Source organism: Squalius cephalus, assembly GCF_949319135.1.
Source record: "Squalius cephalus genome assembly, chromosome: 15".
In the NCBI taxonomy this organism is placed as follows: domain Eukaryota; kingdom Metazoa; phylum Chordata; class Actinopteri; order Cypriniformes; family Leuciscidae; genus Squalius; species Squalius cephalus.
Window position 1 is genome coordinate 37137084 of NC_137136.1, and position 22500 is coordinate 37159583.

The 22500-nt window shown below is 40.1% G+C and overlaps 2 protein-coding genes across 3 annotated transcripts in view; one reads left to right on the top strand and one right to left on the bottom strand.

Annotated features, from left to right (window-relative positions):
• The window catches only part of LOC307172594 (uncharacterized protein), an 8714-nt gene extending 126 nt beyond the window's left edge, over positions 1–8588 (top strand). Inside the window, exons 1-7 of the mRNA XM_079895109.1 lie at positions 1–2488; positions 4382–4484; positions 4826–4945; positions 5027–5116; positions 6843–6899; positions 7025–7072; positions 8179–8588. The exon at positions 1–2488 is cut by the window's left edge and continues 126 nt beyond it. Coding sequence (XP_079751235.1) covers positions 2475–2488; positions 4382–4484; positions 4826–4945; positions 5027–5116; positions 6843–6899; positions 7025–7072; positions 8179–8223 — 477 coding nt within the window. The 5' untranslated portion in view covers positions 1–2474 and the 3' untranslated portion in view covers positions 8224–8588. The remainder of the gene's footprint in view (positions 2489–4381; positions 4485–4825; positions 4946–5026; positions 5117–6842; positions 6900–7024; positions 7073–8178) is intronic.
• Positions 1–22500, bottom strand: part of arhgef2b (rho/rac guanine nucleotide exchange factor (GEF) 2b) — a 56967-nt gene that overhangs the window by 31562 nt on the left and 2905 nt on the right. For both annotated transcript variants that reach the window (XM_079895081.1, XM_079895080.1), the window contains exon 2: positions 14693–14855. In XM_079895081.1, coding sequence (XP_079751207.1) covers positions 14693–14855 — 163 coding nt within the window. The remainder of the gene's footprint in view (positions 1–14692; positions 14856–22500) is intronic.

A 22500-nucleotide genomic window follows, 5' to 3' on the forward strand; every position in this document is an offset into this window, starting at 1 on the left:
CACTGCAATATATAGGCCTATTCGTTTTTACACTAAAATAGCTAACACCTTATCATAAAACTTCATAAAGTTACTTTAATTTGAATTGTTTAAAACAGTCAAAATATTTTTTGGCCAGCGGAAATGAATGAGATCAACTCTATTCTAATATACAGTGCCTTGCGAAATTATTCATACCCCTTCATTTTTTTTTCCACATTTTGTTTTGTTGCAGCCTTATGTTAAACTGCTTTAAATTACTTTTTTTTTTCCATATCAATCTACGTCTCAAACACCATAATGACAAAGCACAAAACAGGTTTGTAACAACTTTGCAAATTTATTGGAAATAAAAAACTGAAAAGATCCCGCTGCATAAGTATGTAAAAAGTACCCTTTTCTGGGACACTGGAAATTTATCTCAGGAGCATCCATATTGCTTCTCGATGTTCCTACACTTGGAGTGAAGTTAAACTGTGGCAAATTCATTTGAATGAGTCTGATTTAGAAAGGCACACACCTCTCAGAAAAGGTCTAACAGCTGAAAATGCATATCAGAGCAAAAACCAAGATAACTGCCTGTAGAGCTCAGTGACAGACTTGCGTTAAGGCAATGATCTAGGGAAGAGTTCAGAAACAAATCTGCTGCATTGAAGGTTGACAGAAGCATTATCCATAATGGAAGACGATTGGAACAACTAGGACTCTAGAAAATGTCCAAGCTGACAGAGCTGACAGTGCACACACCTGAAGGCTCCAGACACTCAAACTGCCTGAACATCTGCTTTTATAGTGGTGCTCACTTCCTGGTCATCCGTTAATGTTAACAGTGTCCTAACTTTGTCACACGTCTTTTGGTTTTATTTTTGATAAATAAATAATGACACGGTGTGATATGTTGTGGTAGTATTCATCTGGGGTTTTAATTTCCAAATTTGAAGACCTGCAAATAGTAGGCCTTTTTTTTTTTTTCTAATACAGAAGTGGTGACCCAAACAGCCTGCTTACAAACTTTCTTCAAATTATCTTCCCTTGTGTCGGGCAGAACAAATAAATTCATACAAGTTTGGAACTACTCGAGGGAGAGTAAATGATGACAGAATTTTCATTTTTAGGTAACTATTCCTTTAAGTCAGTCCCAGACTAAAATGCATGTTTGAGCCGTCTCAACTGAAAATATCTTGCATCTTAAAATACGTCAGTGTCATAGTTCTATATCAAGATACCAGTAATGTTTCATTCTTGTAAAAGTTGCCTAAATATCTTAATTTAACTAAGGCCTAGTCCTGGCTTAAGCTCAGTAACGTCTATGAAACCGGGCCTAAGCATTTTCACATTAAGTGCTTTTAAGAGAGTTCCACATGGCTGCAGGGGATGTTGGGTTCAGTATAGTGACAGTATTTGGCTTGTGTATCCGACTGTTTTACAGGAGCAGGAGGGTACAGTCATACCCCTGGTTTCACAGACAGGGCTTAAGACTAGTCCTAGACTAAAATGTAAGTCTGAGCTGTTTCCACTGAAATAAACTTGCACTGACTGATCTTAAAAATATATCAGTGCCTTTTTAGTTTTAAGATGCACATCGGTAATGTTTTTTTCTAAGCATGTTTATAAAAATTACTTAAATGTCCTAATTGATCTATGGTCTAATCCTGGCTTAGTCTAAGCCCTGTCTGTGAAACCGGGCCATTGTGTTATTGAGGTGTTCTGCAGGGCCCATGTCATGAAATATAAAAACAATATTTTGTGTCCATAAAATGTATAGTTTAAATTGATTTAAATCTATTTAAATTTTGGTATTCAGCATAACATTTAAAAATACAAATTTGAATAAAAATAAAATCCAACTTTTTTTTCCAATTTTGAAAAAGGAATGTATGCAAAAGATCACAGATCTCATTGCCTTGTTTTGGATCAGGCATAAAACATAATCAGAGCTGGGCAGTATTTCAAATACATTTATTTGAAATGCAAATTACTATTTTGTTTTTAAATGCTTTTGCGTGTAAATAGGCCTATATTTAATCTTGGTATTTACATGTATTTTAAATATGCTTCAACTTGTAATTTGTAGCTTTTAAGTATCTTTAGAAAAATGTCATTTGTATTTAAATACATTTAATATTTTGACAATACAAAAATAGTAAGTTTAAATGTATTTAAATTAAAATAAGTTATTTAAAAACAAAATAGTATTTTGTATTTTAAATACATATATTTGAAATGCTACTAATCCCTGAACATAATCAACTTGCCAATGTAAGGGTGTAAACAAAAGAGCACCGACGACAGAGCGTCAGTAGCCTAGCTGCCTGATGGAAATCTCCAGAAGTGTGTGTTCACCGGACATAGCCAGTCCCCATCGCGACCACCCCTCCCCCTCTCGTCTGCGATCGCGCGGCAGCCATCTTTATTCATAACTAGCTGAAGTGCGCGGAATCAATTACCAGCCATTTTGAGACGACGACGACGCGGACAACATCTACGGACGCATCATGGACAAATTAAGGTAAGACTTGTAATAGAAAAATTAATATCATGGTAAATTTGAATTCTGTTTATAGTCGTACTATGATGAGGTAGATCATTAAACAGAGTAAAGTACTGCTTCTAATTAAGGTGTCATTAGGCAATTAGCCGGGCCAAGGTTATAACTAACAAGCGTGTTGGTTTGTGGTAATTTACGTTCGGATTTGCATGATTATTCGGTAAAATAATAGTTTTAGGCAGCAATGTACCGTGGTAAAGTTAGTTTGATGTTTGACATTCATTAGACATTCGGTTTCATACCAATTAAACTGTTTGCGGCCTTTGTTTTTAGCTCAAATTTAGTCAGATGGACATAACGTTAAATATATGTCCTTTATGTTGCACAAGGCTTAATTAAAAATAAATAAATAAATTAACCTTAATTATTAATTTATAATAATTTTACACTTTTTAATGTATGAAATAGCCTAATATAACTTCACTAGCACCTTTTGAGATAAAGGTATCAAATCAACTGTAAAAAATCTCTAAATATTATCTCCTGTCATGCACAAGGCTTATTTGTTCAGAAAATCCCTTTATTGTTTTTATACAGTACTGAAACTATTTTTGATGTTTAATATACGTTACCCACTTAAATTCATTAAACTCTGACACAGTTTGAGATAAAGGTATCAAATAACTGTAAAAATCTCTAAATATTATCACCTGTCATGCACAAGACTTGTTTTTTTTTTCAGAATCCTTTATTGTTTTTATATACAGTACTGAAACTGTATTTTTGATGTTTAATATTCTGTACCCACTTAATTTCATTAAACTCTGACACAGTTTGAAATAAAGGTTTCAAAACAACAATTCAAATGAAATAAAATAAAATAAAAATATAATACAACAATAAGAAAGGTAAAAATTGCAATTACAAAATATGATTACAAATATACTAATATGGAATTTTCACTTTATTGCTACATTCAGGCCAAAATTGGTGAATTTATTGGATTTAAATGGGTTACATGTATGTGAAGAGCTGAGATGCAAAAGCTTCTAAGTGTTATCTCTTTTTTTTTATTAATTTAAATTACATTTATTTATTAGGCTCCTACACTCACATAAAAGGTACAGAGCTGTCACTGAGGCATACCTTTATGTATAAAAGTAACAACAAAAAAAGTACAAACATTATTTTATAATTTATCAACTGTAAAAAATACTTTATATTTTAAGTGGGCACAGTATGTTAAATATCAAAAATACAGATTCAGTACTGTATATAAAAACAAAGGAATATTCTGAAAAAAAAAAAAAAAAGCTTTGTGCATGATGGGATAATATTTAGAGCTTTTTACAGTTGATTTGATACCTTTATCTCAAAAGGAGCTGTCTGTTGTTTAATTAATTAATATTATTTTATACATTAAAAGTTGTAAAATTATTATAAAACCCATAAAGTGCTAATTCCAAAAACAGAGTCTTGTGCATTTACAGGGAAGTTTTTCTGAACATTTTAGTATTGGTTTTATAGTATAATGTCATGTAGTTTAATTGTTTAATTAAGTTAGATGGTTAATTCTTTTTTTTTTTTTTTTTTTTTTTTTTTAAATTAAGCCTTGTGCAACATAAAGGACATATATTTATGTCCATCTGACTAAATTTGAGCTAAAAACATAAAGGCCGCAAACAGTTTAATTGGTATGAAACCGAATGTCTAATGAATGTCAAACATCAAACTAACTTTACCGCGGTCATGTACCGAGTACATAAATGTTAGTGCAGTCTGACCGTACTGTAATAGGTCTATTTGAAAAGATTAACCTGAAGGCACATCTGTGCGTATGTGCACATGTGGCCTAATTGTGAGTTAATGAGGTGTACAGTATGTGTTAACGATTTTATTTTGCCTTTGGCACAGACCAGATAAACCCAACCGAAGCAACAGCAGGTTTGAGCGTCGCATCACGAGACTGAGAAAGCATCATGATGAGTGTGCCAGGAGACAAACAGCTAGACAGAAGGTGATTTTAATTTTATTATTTGATCTTATTTTTAATTTACCTACTTTAACATTTCATGTATGGAAGTAGCCTAAATCATTGGACACATTAGTCTGTATAATATTGCGGTTAAGTTGTTCACGTCGTATTGTTAAGAAATTTTGTTCATATGTAAAATATTTTGTTTTTGATTATATGAACATATGTACAAAACTATTGTCGACATAGCTTTAAGACAGACAATTAAATATCAAATAAAATCATATATCACGTCCACTATACACTTCTTAAAGCATGTGAAGCTGCAAAGTGAGACTAAATTATTTGTATGATTACAGTTGTGCTTTCGATTCTTATTTCAGGCAAAAGAAACATCAAGTGTTTGTCCCACCATGCCCTCCCAGGCCCCAGATGATCAGGTCCCATCTCCCCTCAAGCAGGACATACTTAACTTACAACAGATGTGTGAAACAGGATCCTTGGTAAAACACTTATTTATGTATTTTTTAATTCAGAGTTATCGTAAGAATTTGACAACTGACTATTTCTGTTAACCTGAACAGGCGGATTCAAAGGAAAATCCAGACAGTTCTGTGTCTTCAGATGTTCCCAAGCTCCTAGCCAAACAATCACTGTTTACAAAGAAATCAGTGGTAAGTGTTCATTTCATAATGCCCCTTTTCCGCTCCTGCTGGAGATGACACCACCGATACACACCGTAAAACAAACATCAGTTTGGTTGCGCTTTATCTGACAGTGGCCTGTGATACAGGAAACTCAATTAAATTAACATTTGTTTTTCTTTTAATATAAAACACTACGTAGTATATGATTAATATGAAACCTTAGTTTCATTACATTAGTGTTGTTAATTTGTAACTTGCTCTTATTCAATATTTAAAATTCAATATCATAAAGACAACTGTTGAACTGAACTAAAAATCATTTCATTGCAATTCTCTCTTCAACAAATCAATTTATTTATTGATTCTGAGCTTGGTTTTAAAAACTGAGTTAGCTTTTGAAAACACTTGTATTCTGCTTGCTTTTAATTCCTTACGCACATGCGTCACTCAAACCATTTAAAAAAATAAATAAATACAATGTAATGCTTTATAAACACAAATTTATGTTGTGCAACGTGCATGTTTATTTACATTGAGAAGGGCATGCTACAGAGTACAGAATTTATGAAAAGTCACAAAAGTCTATGGAAAAAAAAAAGCAAACCTTTAAATAAATTGAGCTTACTTAATCACAGACTACTGTAAGATAAAGCACAACCAAACTAATGTGTTTATGGCCCCCTATGCCTGACATTTCCTCTAAAGGTGTTTATTTTTTAACCTTTTTTATTAACTAAAACATTTGTTTTGCCTTTTTTATTTTTCTCCTGCATGTTATAAAAAAAAATCAAACAGACTTTAAATTAAAGCTATACTTTTGAATTTAAAAGAAAACCCTCTGCTCTAACTTTTTAACATGTATATCCATACACAGATTTTAAGCACCTCAATTATTTAATTCAGACATTCTTCACAACTTCATAGTACTCTTTCTTAAGTGACTGAATATCTACTGTTTGTATTTATTATAAAATAAACAATGAAAAATACAGTAAATACATTATAAATCTGTTTATGATATGTGCATAAACACCACTGACCCTTACAAGATCCACCTCCATCCATTATAAAATGCGATTTATCTTGTAGACTGATGTTTGCATTACCACATAAGGTCCTGGCAGATCACTAGATGAAAAAATGCACCCAGGAATCGAAACGAGGAATCGAAATTTTAATTTTATAATAAGTATCCGATTCTTTATCTTAAGTATCCGATTTCAGAATCGGAATCGATTTTCGATTCCCAACCCTAATCCTGTCTCCCACCCACTTCTCACTGGTCACCTCTGCTCTACACTGGGCTCTGGACAGAGCTATGTGTGGACAGACTGTCCTCTATTCACCAAACCTGCTCACTCAACCAGCCTCACCCATGGGTGATTGGCACCATCTGAAAGTAGTAATTGCTTTTTTTTTTCTTGACTGAAAAAAAGGGCAACCGTTAGTAACTAGTTCCCTGCTCATCACTTCCATCATTTGCTCACTGATTTGTGCCCATCCTACTGCATGTCCTCTGGACCCCATTCTTACTAGCCATAACTTTTACCATTGTGACAACAATCACACGTGATGTTTCATTTTTTTCTGGAACATTTCCTACAGCATTCAAGCAGGCTTTGGCAACTCCCCTGCTCAAAACCTTTCCTTAGTTCTTAGTTTAAAGTTGAGAAGATAATGTCGGGGGTCACTATCCCATTGTCTGATGCTAATAATGGTGTAAAGTTCTTAAGTCTTATTTTCTTCCCTTCAGAGAAATCTTCAGTTGGCAGCAAGTCTTCGAGTCATCAGGCCCCTTCATCATCTACAGGTAAAGTCAAACCTTTTCTTTTGGAACCTTTTCTTTTCAATAATGATGATTAATAATCATCATTATTGAAGCTTTTGTTTACAGTGTAGCAAAATTTTGAAATGGTTATTTGTTTTATCTTCCAGAAGAATGTTCCTTCTCGGCAAAGGAGAGAGAGAGTCCTTCAAGTTCAGGTAAAGAGTTAGGACTGCACTGCTAACTTGCTCTGCTCTCTGATTGGTTAGACAGCCCAGTCTGTTGTGATTGGTTATCCACACAAATGAGTTCTAGGGTGCTTTTCATTTCTTATTTTTGCATCCTCGTTCCCTTTCCTTGCTTCCTTTCCTCGCGAGAGAAGGATTTAAGGAAAGGAAATGAGGACGGAGGAATCAAAGGAGGAATATTGGAATATTCTTGACCACTCAAGCGTCACTTCAAAGCGTCATCAGCTGCGCTAAAGGGATCTGCCCATATGTTGTTAAAGTTAGTTATTTAAGGCATTCATAATAATTATTAACAAAGCAAGATGCACAGTTTAAATATATGACATTATTTACACTGCAAAGGGAAAATATAAAGGTAAATTACTATATCTGAAGGGGGAGGAGTGTGTCACGTTTAGTCGATAAAACACTTCCGCATAGGATAGACCCACGTATCCTCGCTCAAGACTCCTCAGGAAGCCTCCTCACTCCTCGATCCTCGCGGTGCAATTAGAGAATTGAGATGTCCTACAAGATGGCTGAACTCGATTGGTTTCTGGGTCATAGGATGGAGAACGGAGGACCGAGGAAACGAGGAATGATATTGACAAGCACCCATAGTGTCTGGGGCTTTAAGTTTTTGTGGGATGTCCATGCAGAACGTAGGCAGACATTATGCGAATTTGTTACCTTGTGGCCTCTGAACTTTGCGAAATAGGATTCAGTCTAAAAACGACTTAAACAGAGTCAACTTTTTCTTTATTGATGATGTGTGGTCAGTATACATTCACATACAGCTACATTACACATTTTCAAAAATCTGTGATGGAGATTGTTTTAAAGTGCTCCTGTTAATCTAGTTAAATGTACAATTTTCTTGTTATTAACCTATGTCTTGGTGACCTAGCTAGGAGCTACATTGTACAGAAAGTAAAATCTCATAGGTCTCAAGAGTAATGTCTGGTACTCCTCTACTTGGTATTGAATGCAGATGTTCTAGTGTACATTACCTCTGTTTTTTACTCTACACTCAGCCTTTTAAGGTAAGGTGAAACACTGTCTCTTGAAAGTTGAGGTAAAATTACTGTCATTTTTAGGTGTGTCAAGATGCCCAAAAAGAAAGTGGACAGAAGAGGAGGTGAAGGCAGTCGAGAACAAATTATTGGACTGCATCACATCTGGCAGGGTACCGGGGAAAAGGCAGTGTGAAGACTGCATCAGGTCAGCGCCGGTATTACTCAAACACAGAACCTGGGAATCAGTCAAGTTCTATATCAAGAACCGAATCGCAGCATTCAAGAGGGAATGTGAGAAAAGAAAAAATAAATAATCATGTCTCAGGTCAGTTTTTCTTGTTCAGGAAAGTCAAGCACTAGGTGCTAAAAGATCATTTTTTGCTGTTTTTGTTCGAGAAGTTTTTGCACTTGTATTTGTACAGTGAGATCTCTTTAAAGTTTTTGCATTTGGACTTCTCTTCTCTTCTCTTCTCTTCTCTTCTCTTCTCTTCTCTTCTCTTCTCTTCTCTTCTCTTCTCTTCTCTTCTCTTTTCTCTTCTCTTCTCCTGAAAAAAAAATTGTTATAAGGAAAATTGAGTTTAACCTGAAGAGTATATTTGAAAAACATAACTCTGTTTTTGACAACTTTCAAAAATCATGTAACCCAACAAAAATAACCCAACTATAGTTTGACACATTAATTGGAATGCACAATGAAAAAAAATCCATTGTGCATTACAATTAATGTGTCAAACTATAGTTGGGTTATTCTGACTAGGTTAAAGAAATAGTTAACTAACACCACAACATGATTTTTGAAAATTAAAAAAAAATGGAATAATTTGTTTTTGCAAAAACTTTATTGTCGGTTTAGACAAAAGAACTTTAGTCAAATGTGTTCAATATTTCTACTGTTCAACTGCTGCACAAAGCCAAAATGTTTGTCAAATAAGAGAAATGACAAATAAAGTTTAGTCAGAACTACTTTTGTCAAAGAACAATTTATTTGAATGCAATTGATTTGGATTTGAATGTATTTGCAATACGGATGTGATTAGTGGTAGCTAGGTTTGCCTACTGCAGAAACGAAAAATATGGAACAGTTGTGCTTATATTCAAGATTAAGGTCCAAGGAAAAGAATATGCAACTCAAATGTTATTTCTTTCTCTCTCTTTCCATTTTACAACATTAGTGAAAGATGGCTTACCTTATTAATCGCGTCCAACGTAGATTGCATGTTTTCTTGCACGGCTGGATGTTGTACTCAAGAAAAATAATCACATTGTTTGTATTTGCCAAAACTGATTTCCTAAAATGAATACAGGCAGAATTGGTCTTAGCGCAAACATCGCTTACAGTGAGGTGGGAGCGAGAAGTTGTCAGTGGATTATACAGCCTTCCTCAAACAGTTATGATAACAATTCTGATTTTGATAAAGTATTCTGCATGAGGGTGGCTGTGACTGCATGATGACAGGTGTAGTGATCAGCACTTCTGCAGTTTTATCAGTCACTGGTTAGCAGTCAAGGGAGGGCACATACAGGACACAAATTAAGCCCAAAATACGGGATATCCCGGTTAGTACGGACTGGTTGGCAACCTTAGTGGTAGCTGGGAGCACCTGTTGATCTGTATGATGTTAATTTAAGAAGTTTGGGGTGAGGTCCCCATTGGTAACCTTTTAAACACACACAGTGATGTCATTAATTAGCATATGAAAACATTACGTCACAGGTCCCCTCCAGGACCTTCTACCTGACGGGGTCCCCAGCAGTTGGTAAAATTTCAGGTCAGTCTTCTGGGGCTCAGCCTCAAGATTACAAGTGATAGCTGCTATAACAGTTGTAAATGGAGTGTGGATCAGTTTCTGCCTTGTCTATAGACCACTCAGAAAGGGTGGTTCCCACCAGGCTGCATGTAGTCATGTGTCCCCACCCAGTAGCAAAAACAAGTATGTGTGTGTGTGTGTGTGTGTGTGTGTGTGTGACAGACTGTGTGTTAATCTTCATAAAGCCTCGGTCGCTCAGACTCCAGATTACAGGCGTGAGTGTCTGTGTGTGTGTGTGTGTGTGTGTGTGTGTGTGTGTGTGTGTGTGTGTGTGTGTGTGTGTGTGTGTGTGTGTGTGTGTATGTGTGTGTGTGTGTGTGTGTGTGTGTGTGTGTGTGTGTGTGTGAGAGCATGTGCATGTGTTGAGTGTGTGACAGACTGTGTGTTAATCTTCATAAAGCCTCGGCCCCTCAGACTCAAGATTACGGGGTGTGTGGGGGGGGGGGGCTTTGTTTGACCATCAACACAACAAAAGACCTCGTTCTGTACAACAACAGAGGAAGAGCTCAGTCTGCTCATGCTGTGATGTCATCAGATCAACACACACACGTGGAGGATGATGTCATTCAGACACTCTATGAAACCATTAATGTGGAAATTCCCTCGATCATCAAAATTGTGGAAATAAAAACTCCACGATGAGTTCAGTTCCTCTCCTCTGGTATCAGCAGTGATGTAACCTTACCCACAATGCATCACTCCTCAGCACTAGAATGGTTCATCTGAGTGAACTCAAGGCTTCTGAAGGGTCATGATCAGGTCACATGATGAGCAGAGCAAACAAGGCTTTCACTCTCAGATCAGATCTGTTCACTGATCACTCGTGCGTTATGACGCCATAAGGTCCGCATCCTCTAGATCTACACTGTACGCTATATCGGGTTCATTTCCACACCACTTCCTTATTTTTACATTTTAATGGTTTATCAAATTACAGCACAAGTTTCTCAGGTTCTGTTTTTACAAGACAGTCTCACACACACTTCTCTTCTGTGTTTGCACCAGTGTGTGAATCATGACAGAAGGAGTGATGAGCTTTTCTCTGAGAAGGGTCAGGGTTTGAAGCGTTTAATGGTGAGGTCAAAGGTCAGCAGAATGGAATAAAGAGACTGTCAAAAACAATATGTGCATAAATCAAAGCCATCATTTACTCAGAACACCTGAAATGAGAGCGCAAGTGGGCTCACTCCACTTAGCAAGATTTAGCCTTAATAATCTTCAGTATATGTGTAGAAAAATGACCTAAAAAATCCTTTAGTTTAGACTGGAGTGAGGAAAACCAGAGCAAAGCAAGCTGGCGTTAGCTAGCTGCTAATTTTATTTAATTGTGTTTTATTTAACTACTGTGTTTTTTGTCATTTAGCGGAATTCATTTTGCTTAATAAACAAACCCCGACTGAGACAGGAGGAGCTGGGGGGGGGGTGATCCGCTACAGCTGGAGGAGCTGGGGGGGGGGGGTAACAAACCCTGACTGAGACAGGAGGAGCTGGGGGGGGGGGGGGGGGGGGGGGGGGGGGGGGGTAACAAACCCTGACTGAGACAGGAGGATCCGCTACAGCTGGAGGAGCTGGGGGGGGGGGGTAACAAACCCTGACTGAGACAGGAGGAGCTGGGGGGGGGGGGGGGGGTAACAAACCCTGACTGAGACAGGAGGATCCGCTACAGCTGGAGGAGCTGGGGGGGGGGGGGGTAACAAACCCTGACTGAGACAGGAGGATCCGCTACAGCTGGAGGAGCTGGGGGGGGGGGGTAACAAACCCTGACTGAGACAGGAGGAGCTGGGGGGGGGGGGGGGGGGGGGTAACAAACCCTGACTGAGACAGGAGGATCCGCTACAGCTGGAGGAGCTGATATATGATACAGTGATTGAGTCGTATTCCCACAGGTCCAGGATCAGCTGAGAGTCACTGACGAGAGCCTGGCTAACGTGACCTGACAGAACTGATGCTACGCTTACGTAATTTAAGAATTACGCAACTATGGTTTTGATTTATGCACATATTATTTTTGACAGTTAAAGCTGGTGTGTGCTAGCCTGGTTCTACCAGACTCTCGTACATTTCATTTGTCCAGAGCGTCTGGCCTCTCTCCATTGAGAAACGTTTACTTCCTTGTAGGCGGGTTCTCTGTTAAAGTTCAAAACTATTGGATCTGCCCAGAGTCACTCAGGATCTGCCATAGCCAATCGCTAACGTGTGGTCGTGACGTATGTCATGCGCCGAAACCGGCCGGAAACAACAAGTCCGAAGGATCAGAGGATTATGTTTAGAATAAGATGTCTGTCAACGAGAGCTGCAGGTTTTGTTCATCGAATTTAAGAGTTCAAGGAACAATTGTAAATTTTAAATGTATATTTGACACTAAGGACAGTGATGTATTCAGTCAACTGTCGAAGCTGGGTCTAATCATCAACAATACGCCGCTGCGGTCGTTTCGGATCTGCCGCAAATGCTGTACAGTGATCACCAGGCTACTGCGCGATACGGAAACAACTTTTCTGCCTCCTTCACTTGGTCCTCCATTAGTGCAACAAGAGGGGAGACGACAACAACTATCGGCTTTGCATCCCTATCGTTCGCCTTAGCTAACTCATTCACCACTAGCACTGCCATGGCGGTCATTTTGACCGTTTTGAATTTTATATATGCAATAACTTTGTTGAAAAAATAAATACAATCCTGCTGGTACCTGACTTTTCCTAAAAGTGTCTGTATTTTCATTTAAAATATTTTTCATATAAATTACACATAAGGCAAAAAAACCAAATGAACATATTTACCTATTTCGGCCATAAACGGTAATATTGACCGCACTGAATTTCGCGGTATTATTATACATAGGCTATACCAATATACGCAACAATAAAATGTGGTAAAAAATACACTAAACATATTCAACAACAAATCATTTAAATGTAATGATATTCAGAACAGAACAAGAATGAAAAAATAACTAAAGCCAAAATGAAATACTTTATAAGCGAAAGTGAAAGTAAGCGGCGTTAGGCTCACGTAACTCTCTAATTAGAATCAAAATGTTTCAACATTTGCGATGTATTTGGATGCTAAACTATTCTTTATCATAGGCTTTGAACTTCACTCACGTTCCAATATCAACGGAAAAAATCATCCTCTTCACACGCATAAAATGGTACGAATTGTAGCCTAGTACTGAGAAACAGAGCAGTGGAATTTTTATGTTAGGTTGACTATTTTATTATTCTATTTTATTATGGCTATAATGAACAGGCTGCAATGTCAAGATTGCAATGCTGGAATATGGTTGGTGTGTGTGTGTGTGTGTGTGTGTGTGTGTGTGTGTGTGTGTGTGTCTGTGTGTCGGCGGGCGCGGGCGCGATCAAACACTCGAACCCGGGTCTCCGGCATGAGAGTCAGGCGCTCTAACAAGGAGGCTAAAGACTGCAGCCTCTAGCGTCTGTCGCTAGAGCGCCTATTGAGATCAGAGGAGTGAGGTTTACTCGCACAGCAACTACTAGCTGGCCTCTGTTACACTCACCCCCCTAAACCTCACTCCCACTTGGGTCACGGCACCAATGTAACCCCTCTCACCGGGCCCTTCACACCCCGCTCCGTGCGGGTCTCGAATCCGGGTCACGGCACCAAATTATGTAGCATGTCTGGAACGGACTCTCTAACACAAAAGACCACACCACCACTCAACAATGAGATCCAATGGGTTTTTTCTTTTAATCTGTTGACAAAGAGAGATCATCAGTGGATCAACAGGGCATCAGCTTCTCTCTCTCGTGTACACACAGTAATATTCACGGAGAGAAGCAACATTGCGTGTGCTCATGAGCCTCGCGCACAGGTAGACTGAGGCTATACCAAACTTAAACAAAAATAAATGAATAAAACATGCAATTAAAATAATAAATCTGATTACTATACATTTATAATCTTCCTTGTGATACATCACATTAATACTCTTATTAATACATAGTAATCAGATTTATTATTTTATTCTCTTTGTCAACAGATTAAAAGAAAAAACCCATTGGATCTCATTGTTGAGTGGTGGTGTGGTCTTTTGTGTTAGAGAGTCCGTTCCAGACATGCTACACTAGCGGAGTGAGCTGGAAAATCAAACTTTTCCCGAACCCCGTGGGGAGGAGGGCCACAACATCATGGCCACCAACAAAACTTAGCAAACATTGTTCTTGCTCCGGCTTTAACTTCTGTATATTCGGCAGTTTTGCAACAACGGACCGAATAGCTTTTCTCACGTCTTTCTCCGCTGCCATTACTGAACTCCAAATCAAACTGACACACTACATCAACGTCATCGTTCTCAGCCACTCCCTCTGTTCGCTGATTGGTCCTACAAAAAATTGATTTCTGGAAACCTAAGAATATACAGCAGTCCCAGACGTAGTACTGAAGGAAAATGAAATTGAGCGGAAGTGTGTAGGAGGGCGCAGCCAGGTGTGTGTGGGACTCTGGTGTAATGCTGAGGGTGTGTGTGGTGTGTGTGGGACTCTGGTGTAATGCTGAGGGTGTGTGTGGTGTGTGTGGGACTCTGGTGTAATGCTGAGGGAGTGTGTGGTGTGTGTGGGACTCTGGTGTAATGCTGAGGGTGTGTGTGGTGTGTGTGGGACTCTGGTGTAATGCTGAGGGTGTGTGTGGTGTGTGTGGGACTCTGGTGTAATGCTGAGGGAGTGTGTGGTGTGTGTGGGACTCTGGTGTAATGCTGAGGGTGTGTGTGGTGTGTGTGGGACTCTGGTGTAATGCTGAGGGTGTGTGTGTGTGGTGTGTGTGGGACTCACTGGGGCAGCTGAGCGCTTCTTTGGCGGTGATGCTCTTGTTGCAGGCGGAGCAGAGGGTGGTGGCGGACACGCTGAGAGAGGTGAACAGGTGACCGTTGCTGAACCGAGACTCCCGCTCCTTCGTCTCCTTCTCACGCGCCTTCATCCGCTCCTTCTCCTTATTCTGCACACACAACATCAGATCCTCACATCACTACACAGAACAATACTGACAGAAAACTAGCGTTTCTTTAAATGAGGCAAACAATAATCCTTTAACAGTAAACACATCATTTATTCATGCTGCAATGCATGCTGGGAACTTACAAACTCTGAATATCTTAGCAATATGAATATCAGTTCAGCGCATCATCGGGCTCTTCTTTACATTGCGACTTCACCGTAGGCTATAAGAAGATCAGATCTCTGATTGGCCGTTGTGTTCATGTGCTCAACAGACACGCCTGTGATTGGCCGTTGCGTTCATACACTCAACAGATACGCCTGTGATTGGCCGTTGCGTTCATACACTCAACAGATACGCCTGTGATTGGCCGTTGCGTTCATACACTCAACAGATACGCCTGTGATTGGCCGTTGCGTTCATACACTCAACAGATACGCCTGTGATTGGCCGTTGCGTTCATACACTCAACAGATACGCCTGTGATTGGCCGTTGCGTTCATACACTCAACAGATACGCCTGTGATTGGCCGTTGCGTACACTCAACAGATACGCCTGTGATTGGCCGTTGCGTTCATACACTCAACAGATACGCCTGTGATTGGCCGTTGCGTTCATACACTCAACAGATACGCCTGTGATTGGCCGTTGCGTTCATACACTCAACAGATACGCCTGTGATTGGCCGTTGCGTTCATACACTCAACAGATACGCCTGTGATTGGCCGTTGCGTTCATACACTCAACAGATACGCCTGTGATTGGCCGTTGCGTTCATACACTCAACAGATACGCCTGTGATTGGCCGTTGCGTTCATACACTCAACAGATACGCCTGTGATTGGCCGTTGCGTTCATACACTCTGTATCTGTGATTGGCCGTTGCGTTTATACACTCAACAGATACGCCTGTGATTGGCCGTTGCGTTCATACACTCAACAGATACGCCTGTGATTGGCCGTTGCGTTCATACACTCAACAGATACGCCTGTGATTGGCCGTTGCGTTCATACACTCAACAGATACGCCTGTGATTGGCCGTTGCGTTCATACACTCAACAGATACGCCTGTGATTGGCCGTTGCGTTCATACACTCAACAGATACGCCTGTGATTGGCCGTTGCGTTCATACACTCAACAGATACGCCTGTGATTGGCCGTTGCGTTCATACACTCAACAGATACGCCTGTGATTGGCCGTTGCATTCATACACTCAACATCTTGATGTAGGTCTGGCTTGCCAAGCTAACAGTTTGTAGAAATCTGCTCTCATTTCTGTTCAAGTGTTAATAATTAATTTACATTTTAAGGTGTGAGTAAATCACTCGCATTCTACACTTGCACTCGCTAAGACATTCAGCTGAGACTCTTCAGATGCTTCAACATGATGGTTATGAATTGCTTGAAATATGATTGGAATCACTTCAAAAAAGGAACATACAGTTCAGTGCAACATGTGCAGCTCAAGTCATATCGGCTACATAACATTACATGAGAACATTATAATTGTGTGTTTGGGTCATGAATTTTAATGGTGAGACTTTTGTTTTTGTAATCAGGCTCTCAAAAATTACATAAAAAATTGGATTTAGATTTATCGGCTAATATATCGGTTATCGGCTTTCAAATATAAAGAATTATCAGTTATCAGTATCGGCCAAAATGTGTGTATCGGTGCATCCCTAGAAAGCTCTAATGCATTTTCATGATTTCTAAAGTTCCATTCTGGTTTACACATTTCTCAATACTTCCCAGCAAGCAATAGCCGTCATTTCTCCATTTAGGTTAACTACAGACCCGCTGTAGTCCAGCTGTGAGTAACACACTTCTAGCCAAAATAACCTCGAGTTTAGTTACATGTCGTTTTTGCCAAAATAACTTGCAAGCCGTCTGATCTTCCATCATGTGAGCAAAGTCACCGGATTACAAGGTGTTTGTTTCATTTCTTTGACATGTTCTATGCCTCTACTCTCGGGCTGTGGTTTAGACGTCCATTAACCCTTCACTGACAGCACAAACCTTGCCTTGCTTTAGCCTAGACGTCAGGGCCGCGTTTGGACGCTATTAGACGTCTTTCAAACGCAAAACTGCTTGCTGGGTTAGAGATAAGAGATAAGAGATGCACATTACAGAAGTAAATACAGCAAAGCCTTCAAAGCCACTGGCGTGTCACTGCTTTGGCAGCGGTAGGATGTCCGCTGATGTTCAGGAAACTGCACTCGATGATACGGGCATCAGAAGCAAGTGCACAACACTCACTGAGATTACAGACAGACCCCATTACATATCACAACTCTTTTACAGTCCTGAATAAACATTGGGTCAGGATGAAGCAGTTTTGAGAGGAACTCTGAACAAGTCAAGCAACTCAGGAACCAATGATTTTTGAACAGAACCAAACGCACACAGAGACCAACTTCAGGCTGTGACGTCTGCTACTGTAATAGCCTTACTCTGATGTTGCCTTGTGGCTTTACTTCAGAGAGTCGAGGAGATCGAAGGCCAGCAAACACACTTATTCATCTCTGTGGATCAGGCTGGTTTCAACCTGGTTCAAACCCTGCGAAGAGGACATTCCTCTCATTCCTGCATGATCTCTGTGGGACGGTTGGGGAGGAGAGGGATGCAGTGAGGAGGAATAAGCCATGGGTTATTACTGTATGGGACAGTGTGGCATGAGTTCAGTCACGAGGGGTTTGCAGCCCATCCCAGCCGCTCTACTCTCCGTTCCTCAACCTCACAGAGGATCAGAGGAAGTGTTTCCCTCACGGAGGAGGAGCTGACCACCATCCACACGATCAAATGTCCCTCCCGGACGCCGGGACATCCCAGACAGCATCACAGAGTCGGCCCAGATCCGGCCCACATCCGGCCCCACTGTGATGCTGTCTGGGATATCAGCAGAAGATGGACTCTCATATCTGATTCATTCCAGTAACACACACTGCAGTCAGTGAGGATTAAACAGCAGAGATGCACTCGTTTAACAGAAGAAAACATTGCTTGCTTTTGAGACATGAACGAACTGGTAGTTTAAGTGAAGCTCAAAGTTGGTTTTCTGAGAATTGTGTGAAGAGTTTTGAAAAATGACCAAAGTATTACATATAAAAACTGTTTCAATGTTTTTTTTGGGTTTTTTTAAATATGAAGGCTGTTTATATTAAACTAACAAAAATCTGATGAATAAAGTATGTGTTTGAAATAAAAAATGGTCAACTTATTTTTTATTTAAAGTAATTTGTAAGATTATCTTCCATGGCAAATGAAGGATACAGTGTGTGATGTAAAAACGCAGCATCCGTCTCTTTCCATCTTTCTCTCTTCAGCCTGAAACTCAACACGAAACCGTTCAGAAATACAGAAGTGTGTGTATGTACATCTGGGTGCGGTTGTGTTTTAGGTTATGAGAATGCAAGCTTTGCTCTTTATGATTGGCTTTGGATTGTGAGACTCTTACAGTTAGTACAGTAAGTCTGCATCTCAGTGTTAAGTCTGATCAGATATTTGAGCAATTCAAATATACGTCATAGTGAACTTGAAACTCTTGAAATAAATGATGATTGGCTTTGTGACAATCTAAAACCATTAAAAAGCTTGAAGTTTTGAATCTTCAGAGAGCATTCAAAAATAATGTTTTCATGACTTAATGTGACATGAGCGAAACGTGCGTGGAAGATGTGTGTGTTCTGACAGCGCTCAGTCCTCATTCACACACACTCATTTGAACGCATCTTTTCCTCTACCTTCAAACATGATGAACAAAGTATCGGTTATTTAATTTTCCCCTTAAGATCACCTATCCCATACTAATACAAACTATCCCACACAAACCCTGTCAGAGTTCAAGATCAGCATATTAGAAGAGCACGACACATGATCCCGCTGTTCGTCAGAGGAGTCAGTGCCAGTTAGAGGCGGAGATCTGAACAGGAACAGGAAGTACACACACGCAGGTCACACACACTTCCTCTTCTGTGGAAGAGTCTGAGGTTATAGTTGCATGAAAGGGAAGTTACACTCGTCTTTTCATATCGAGTGACAGGAACAAGAGCAAATGTGGGCGGGGCTTGATTGAGTCCGTGGGGAACTGATTGGATGGTTGTGGTTTGCTATTGGCTGATCTCGTGTGAGTGACAGGTTAAAGCCCCGCCCTCGTCATCAGAGAAGAGATGCTGCAAGAGGAAGTTCTTCTCATTCAACATTTTTAACACAATAATGATGTGCACTGATGAATCATTTATAATAAACACTGCGATATCCCATAAAATATTAAGAATTGTCCATTTTGATTTCATGGTGACTTTAAACATCAGGTTCAGGATCATTTATATGTGAATTAACTCATGATGAATGACATATTGGAGATGCTTTTTCTGTGTGCTGACTATTCTTACACTGTCTTTCAGAAAGAGCTGTGAACACGCCTTCCGCTCGTGTGTGTGTGTGTGTGTGTGTGTGTGTGTGTGTGTGTGTGTTTCGGTTATGGTCTGTGTGTGTGTGTGTGTGTGTTTGTGTGTGTGTGTGTGTGTGTGTGTTTCGGTTATGGTCTGTGTGTGTGTGTGTGTGTGTGTGTGTGTGTTTCGGTTATGGTCTGTGTGTGTGTGTGTTTCGGTTATGGTCTGTGTGTGTGTGTGTGTGTGTGTGTGTGTTTCGGTTATGGTCTGTGTGTGTGTGTGTGTGTGTGTGTGTGTGTGTGTGTGTTTCGGTTATGGTGTGTGTGGGTGTGTGTGTGTGTGTGGGTGTGTGTGTGTGTGTTTGGTTTCCTCCACTGAGGTCATAGAGACAGCCGGAGTGTGTGAATATGGCTGATACACTCGCGCTCAATCCTAACACTCGTCGTTACACCTTTAGAAAGTATAATGCATGACAAACAACCAATTTCAGACGTAACAAGGAATCTGCCAATATTATAATGGTTTTAACTTCGGTTACAGCTACTTGTGAAAAGATATAATGCATTATAACGTACATTATGAATACCTCTATACTGCATTATCCATCAAGGCTTTAAGTGAAGTGAAACTATCAGGAGAGTTTGTATTGTTGTTATCTGTGTTCTCCAAGTCTGTGTATTGGGAGGTTTTTGAACACATTGTGTTTAGATATAATGTGGTTTTATGGTTGTGTTACTTGAGAAAGTCGTTGTTGTGAAGCGCTGAGAAGAGAACAGAGGCTGGTGTGTGCTCAGGGCTTCAGTAATCAGCACATCTGATGCTGCACTGCTCTTCACACGGGGAACCGGTCCGGCCGGCTCACATTAACCGCTTATAAAGTAATGGCCTGTTGAAGCTGTCCTGTGGAGTTCAGCAGAGACTCGTGTGCTGTCGGGATCAGCCTGGGGGACTGTGTGTCATTTACAGTAGTGTAGAAGTGTAAGTGTAGAAGTGTAAGTGTACAAGTGTAAGATGTGAGTTGTGCGCTGAGAAAAATGTGAAAAATCTAGATATATCGTTGTCTATCCTAGAGGAGAAACTACCGTTACTTGTGTAACCGCAGACCAGAACTAGTGGAAAAGATCAAGGAAGCATATACTTCTGTTGCCATCCTAAAATAAATACTATATAAATAGTAAAGTAGTTGTATATCTGCATTTATCAATGTTTTTTCATTGTTTCGCCCGATATATGATCGTTTTTAATGTTATCGTTATCGGTCTGATGAGGAAATCTGCCCGATTAAAGCTGATGAATAATGTGTTATCTCCTTCAGCTGAGACTCTTCAGATGTTCAACATGACGGGTTTGAGTTGCTTGAAATATGATTGAAAATCACTTCAAGTAGGAAAATACAGTTCAGGTCAACATGTGCAGCGCAAGTCTGTAATATCGGCTACAGAACATCATCATGAGAACATCATAACTGTGTTTTTGCAATCAGGCTCTGAAAGAAGATTTTCCAGCAAATATATCGGCTATCGGCTTTCAGATATAAAGAATTATCAGTTATCGGTTTTGGGCAAATTTTTCATCTTCCTACTAAAACCCCCCAGCGCTCCTGAACCGGTGAACTGCTCTCTCTGGAGTGAGTCTGCAGTCCTGCATCACGTGTGTGTGTGTGTGTGTGTGTGTGTGTGTGTGTGTGTGTGTGTGTGTGTGTGTGTGGATCTGCAGTCCTGCATCACGTGTGTGTGTGTGTGTGTGTGTGTGTGTGTGGATCTGCAGTCCTGCATCACATGTGTGTGTGTGGATCAGAGCTGGTCCGGCTTGTTCAGTGTGTGTCCTCATGCTGTGTGTGTGTGTGTCAGGTGAGATCTTTCTCTCAGTTCACTCGCTGTCTTTGTTCTCTTCACTCACTCTGTGCCTTTGTGTCTCGATCTCAGATCTCTGTCCTCCTCCTGGCCTGTGAAACATTATCCTTAATCACACAGCTTTTCATTTCACATGCGGGTTTATGTTTGCTGACGGCCTCAGAAGCTGATTACTGCGAGAAACAGCCGAATGACATCAGCTGAACCCATCTGCAGGAGCGGGACAAACTCAGCACAATCCCTGTGTGTGCGTGTGTGTGAGTGTGTGTGTGTGTGTGTGTGTGTGTGTGTGTGTGTGTGTGTGTGTGTGTGTGTGTGTGTGTGTGTGTGTGTGTGAAAGCGCCTGTTCACAAGTAAAATCCCTCATAACACTGATATGAAATGTCAGACGAGTCTGCTGTTCTCCCTCGTATAACATGACTTCAGAAACATTCACACATTACCTGTAAATGATATAATGATATATACGATTTTTCTAGTTGGAAATTGGTTAAACGCGAGTGAAAACAAATCTGATCATAATATCGACTTCCCTGATGATTCTGCTGCGATATATATTGGCTGATGAATCTAAATTCAAGTTTTTATATAATTTTTGAGAGCCTGATTGCAAAAACAAAAGTCTCGCCATTAAAACCCATGACCCAAACACACAATAATGATGTTCTGATGATAATGTTCTGTAGCCAATATGACAGATGTACATTTAGGCTCAATCCAAATTCTATTTTATACCCCTTCGCCTACCCCTTACCCTTCGCCTAACCCTAACCCTTCGCCTACCCCTAACCCTTCGCCTACCCCTTACCCTTGAAACAGAGTGGCAAGGCGTAGGGGTTAAAATATTCCCCTAAGAAATGGGACACCACTACTACACCGTTACACGTCATTATACGTCGTTGCTAGCGCCTACGTCACAGGAGATGCGCCAATGTTTATCACAAACTTCCAAGATGCCGTCGTCAGCTGTAGTCTTGCGTGAGTTACAGCTATTTTTTTGCATTTTTCTTCTGAAGTTTGCAGAAAACAACGGAGACGCGAATAGAGCGTCTGGCGCGAGTGATTTCAATGTTAAGACGCGTTTACGCGCGTCTGGAGGTCTTGCGCGCCGCAATGAGGCGTTTAGCGCGGCGCTTCACGTCCACTTCGCTTCAAACTTTTGCTTTTTACACGAGTCATATTGTTAACGAACTTTAACGATTTTTTTTGCAACCGTTTCTTTGAAGAACATGACCGTAAACACTAGATTGAATGTGACGTAAAGAAAATGATTATTGGCAGTCATGTTGCCTCTGTAGCCGGTGTATGCAGGTACATTTCTCATACCCCTTCGTTTGAAGTGTGGTCCCGAAAAATCTTCGTTTCAAGGGCTATCTGGCCCTTACCCCTACCCC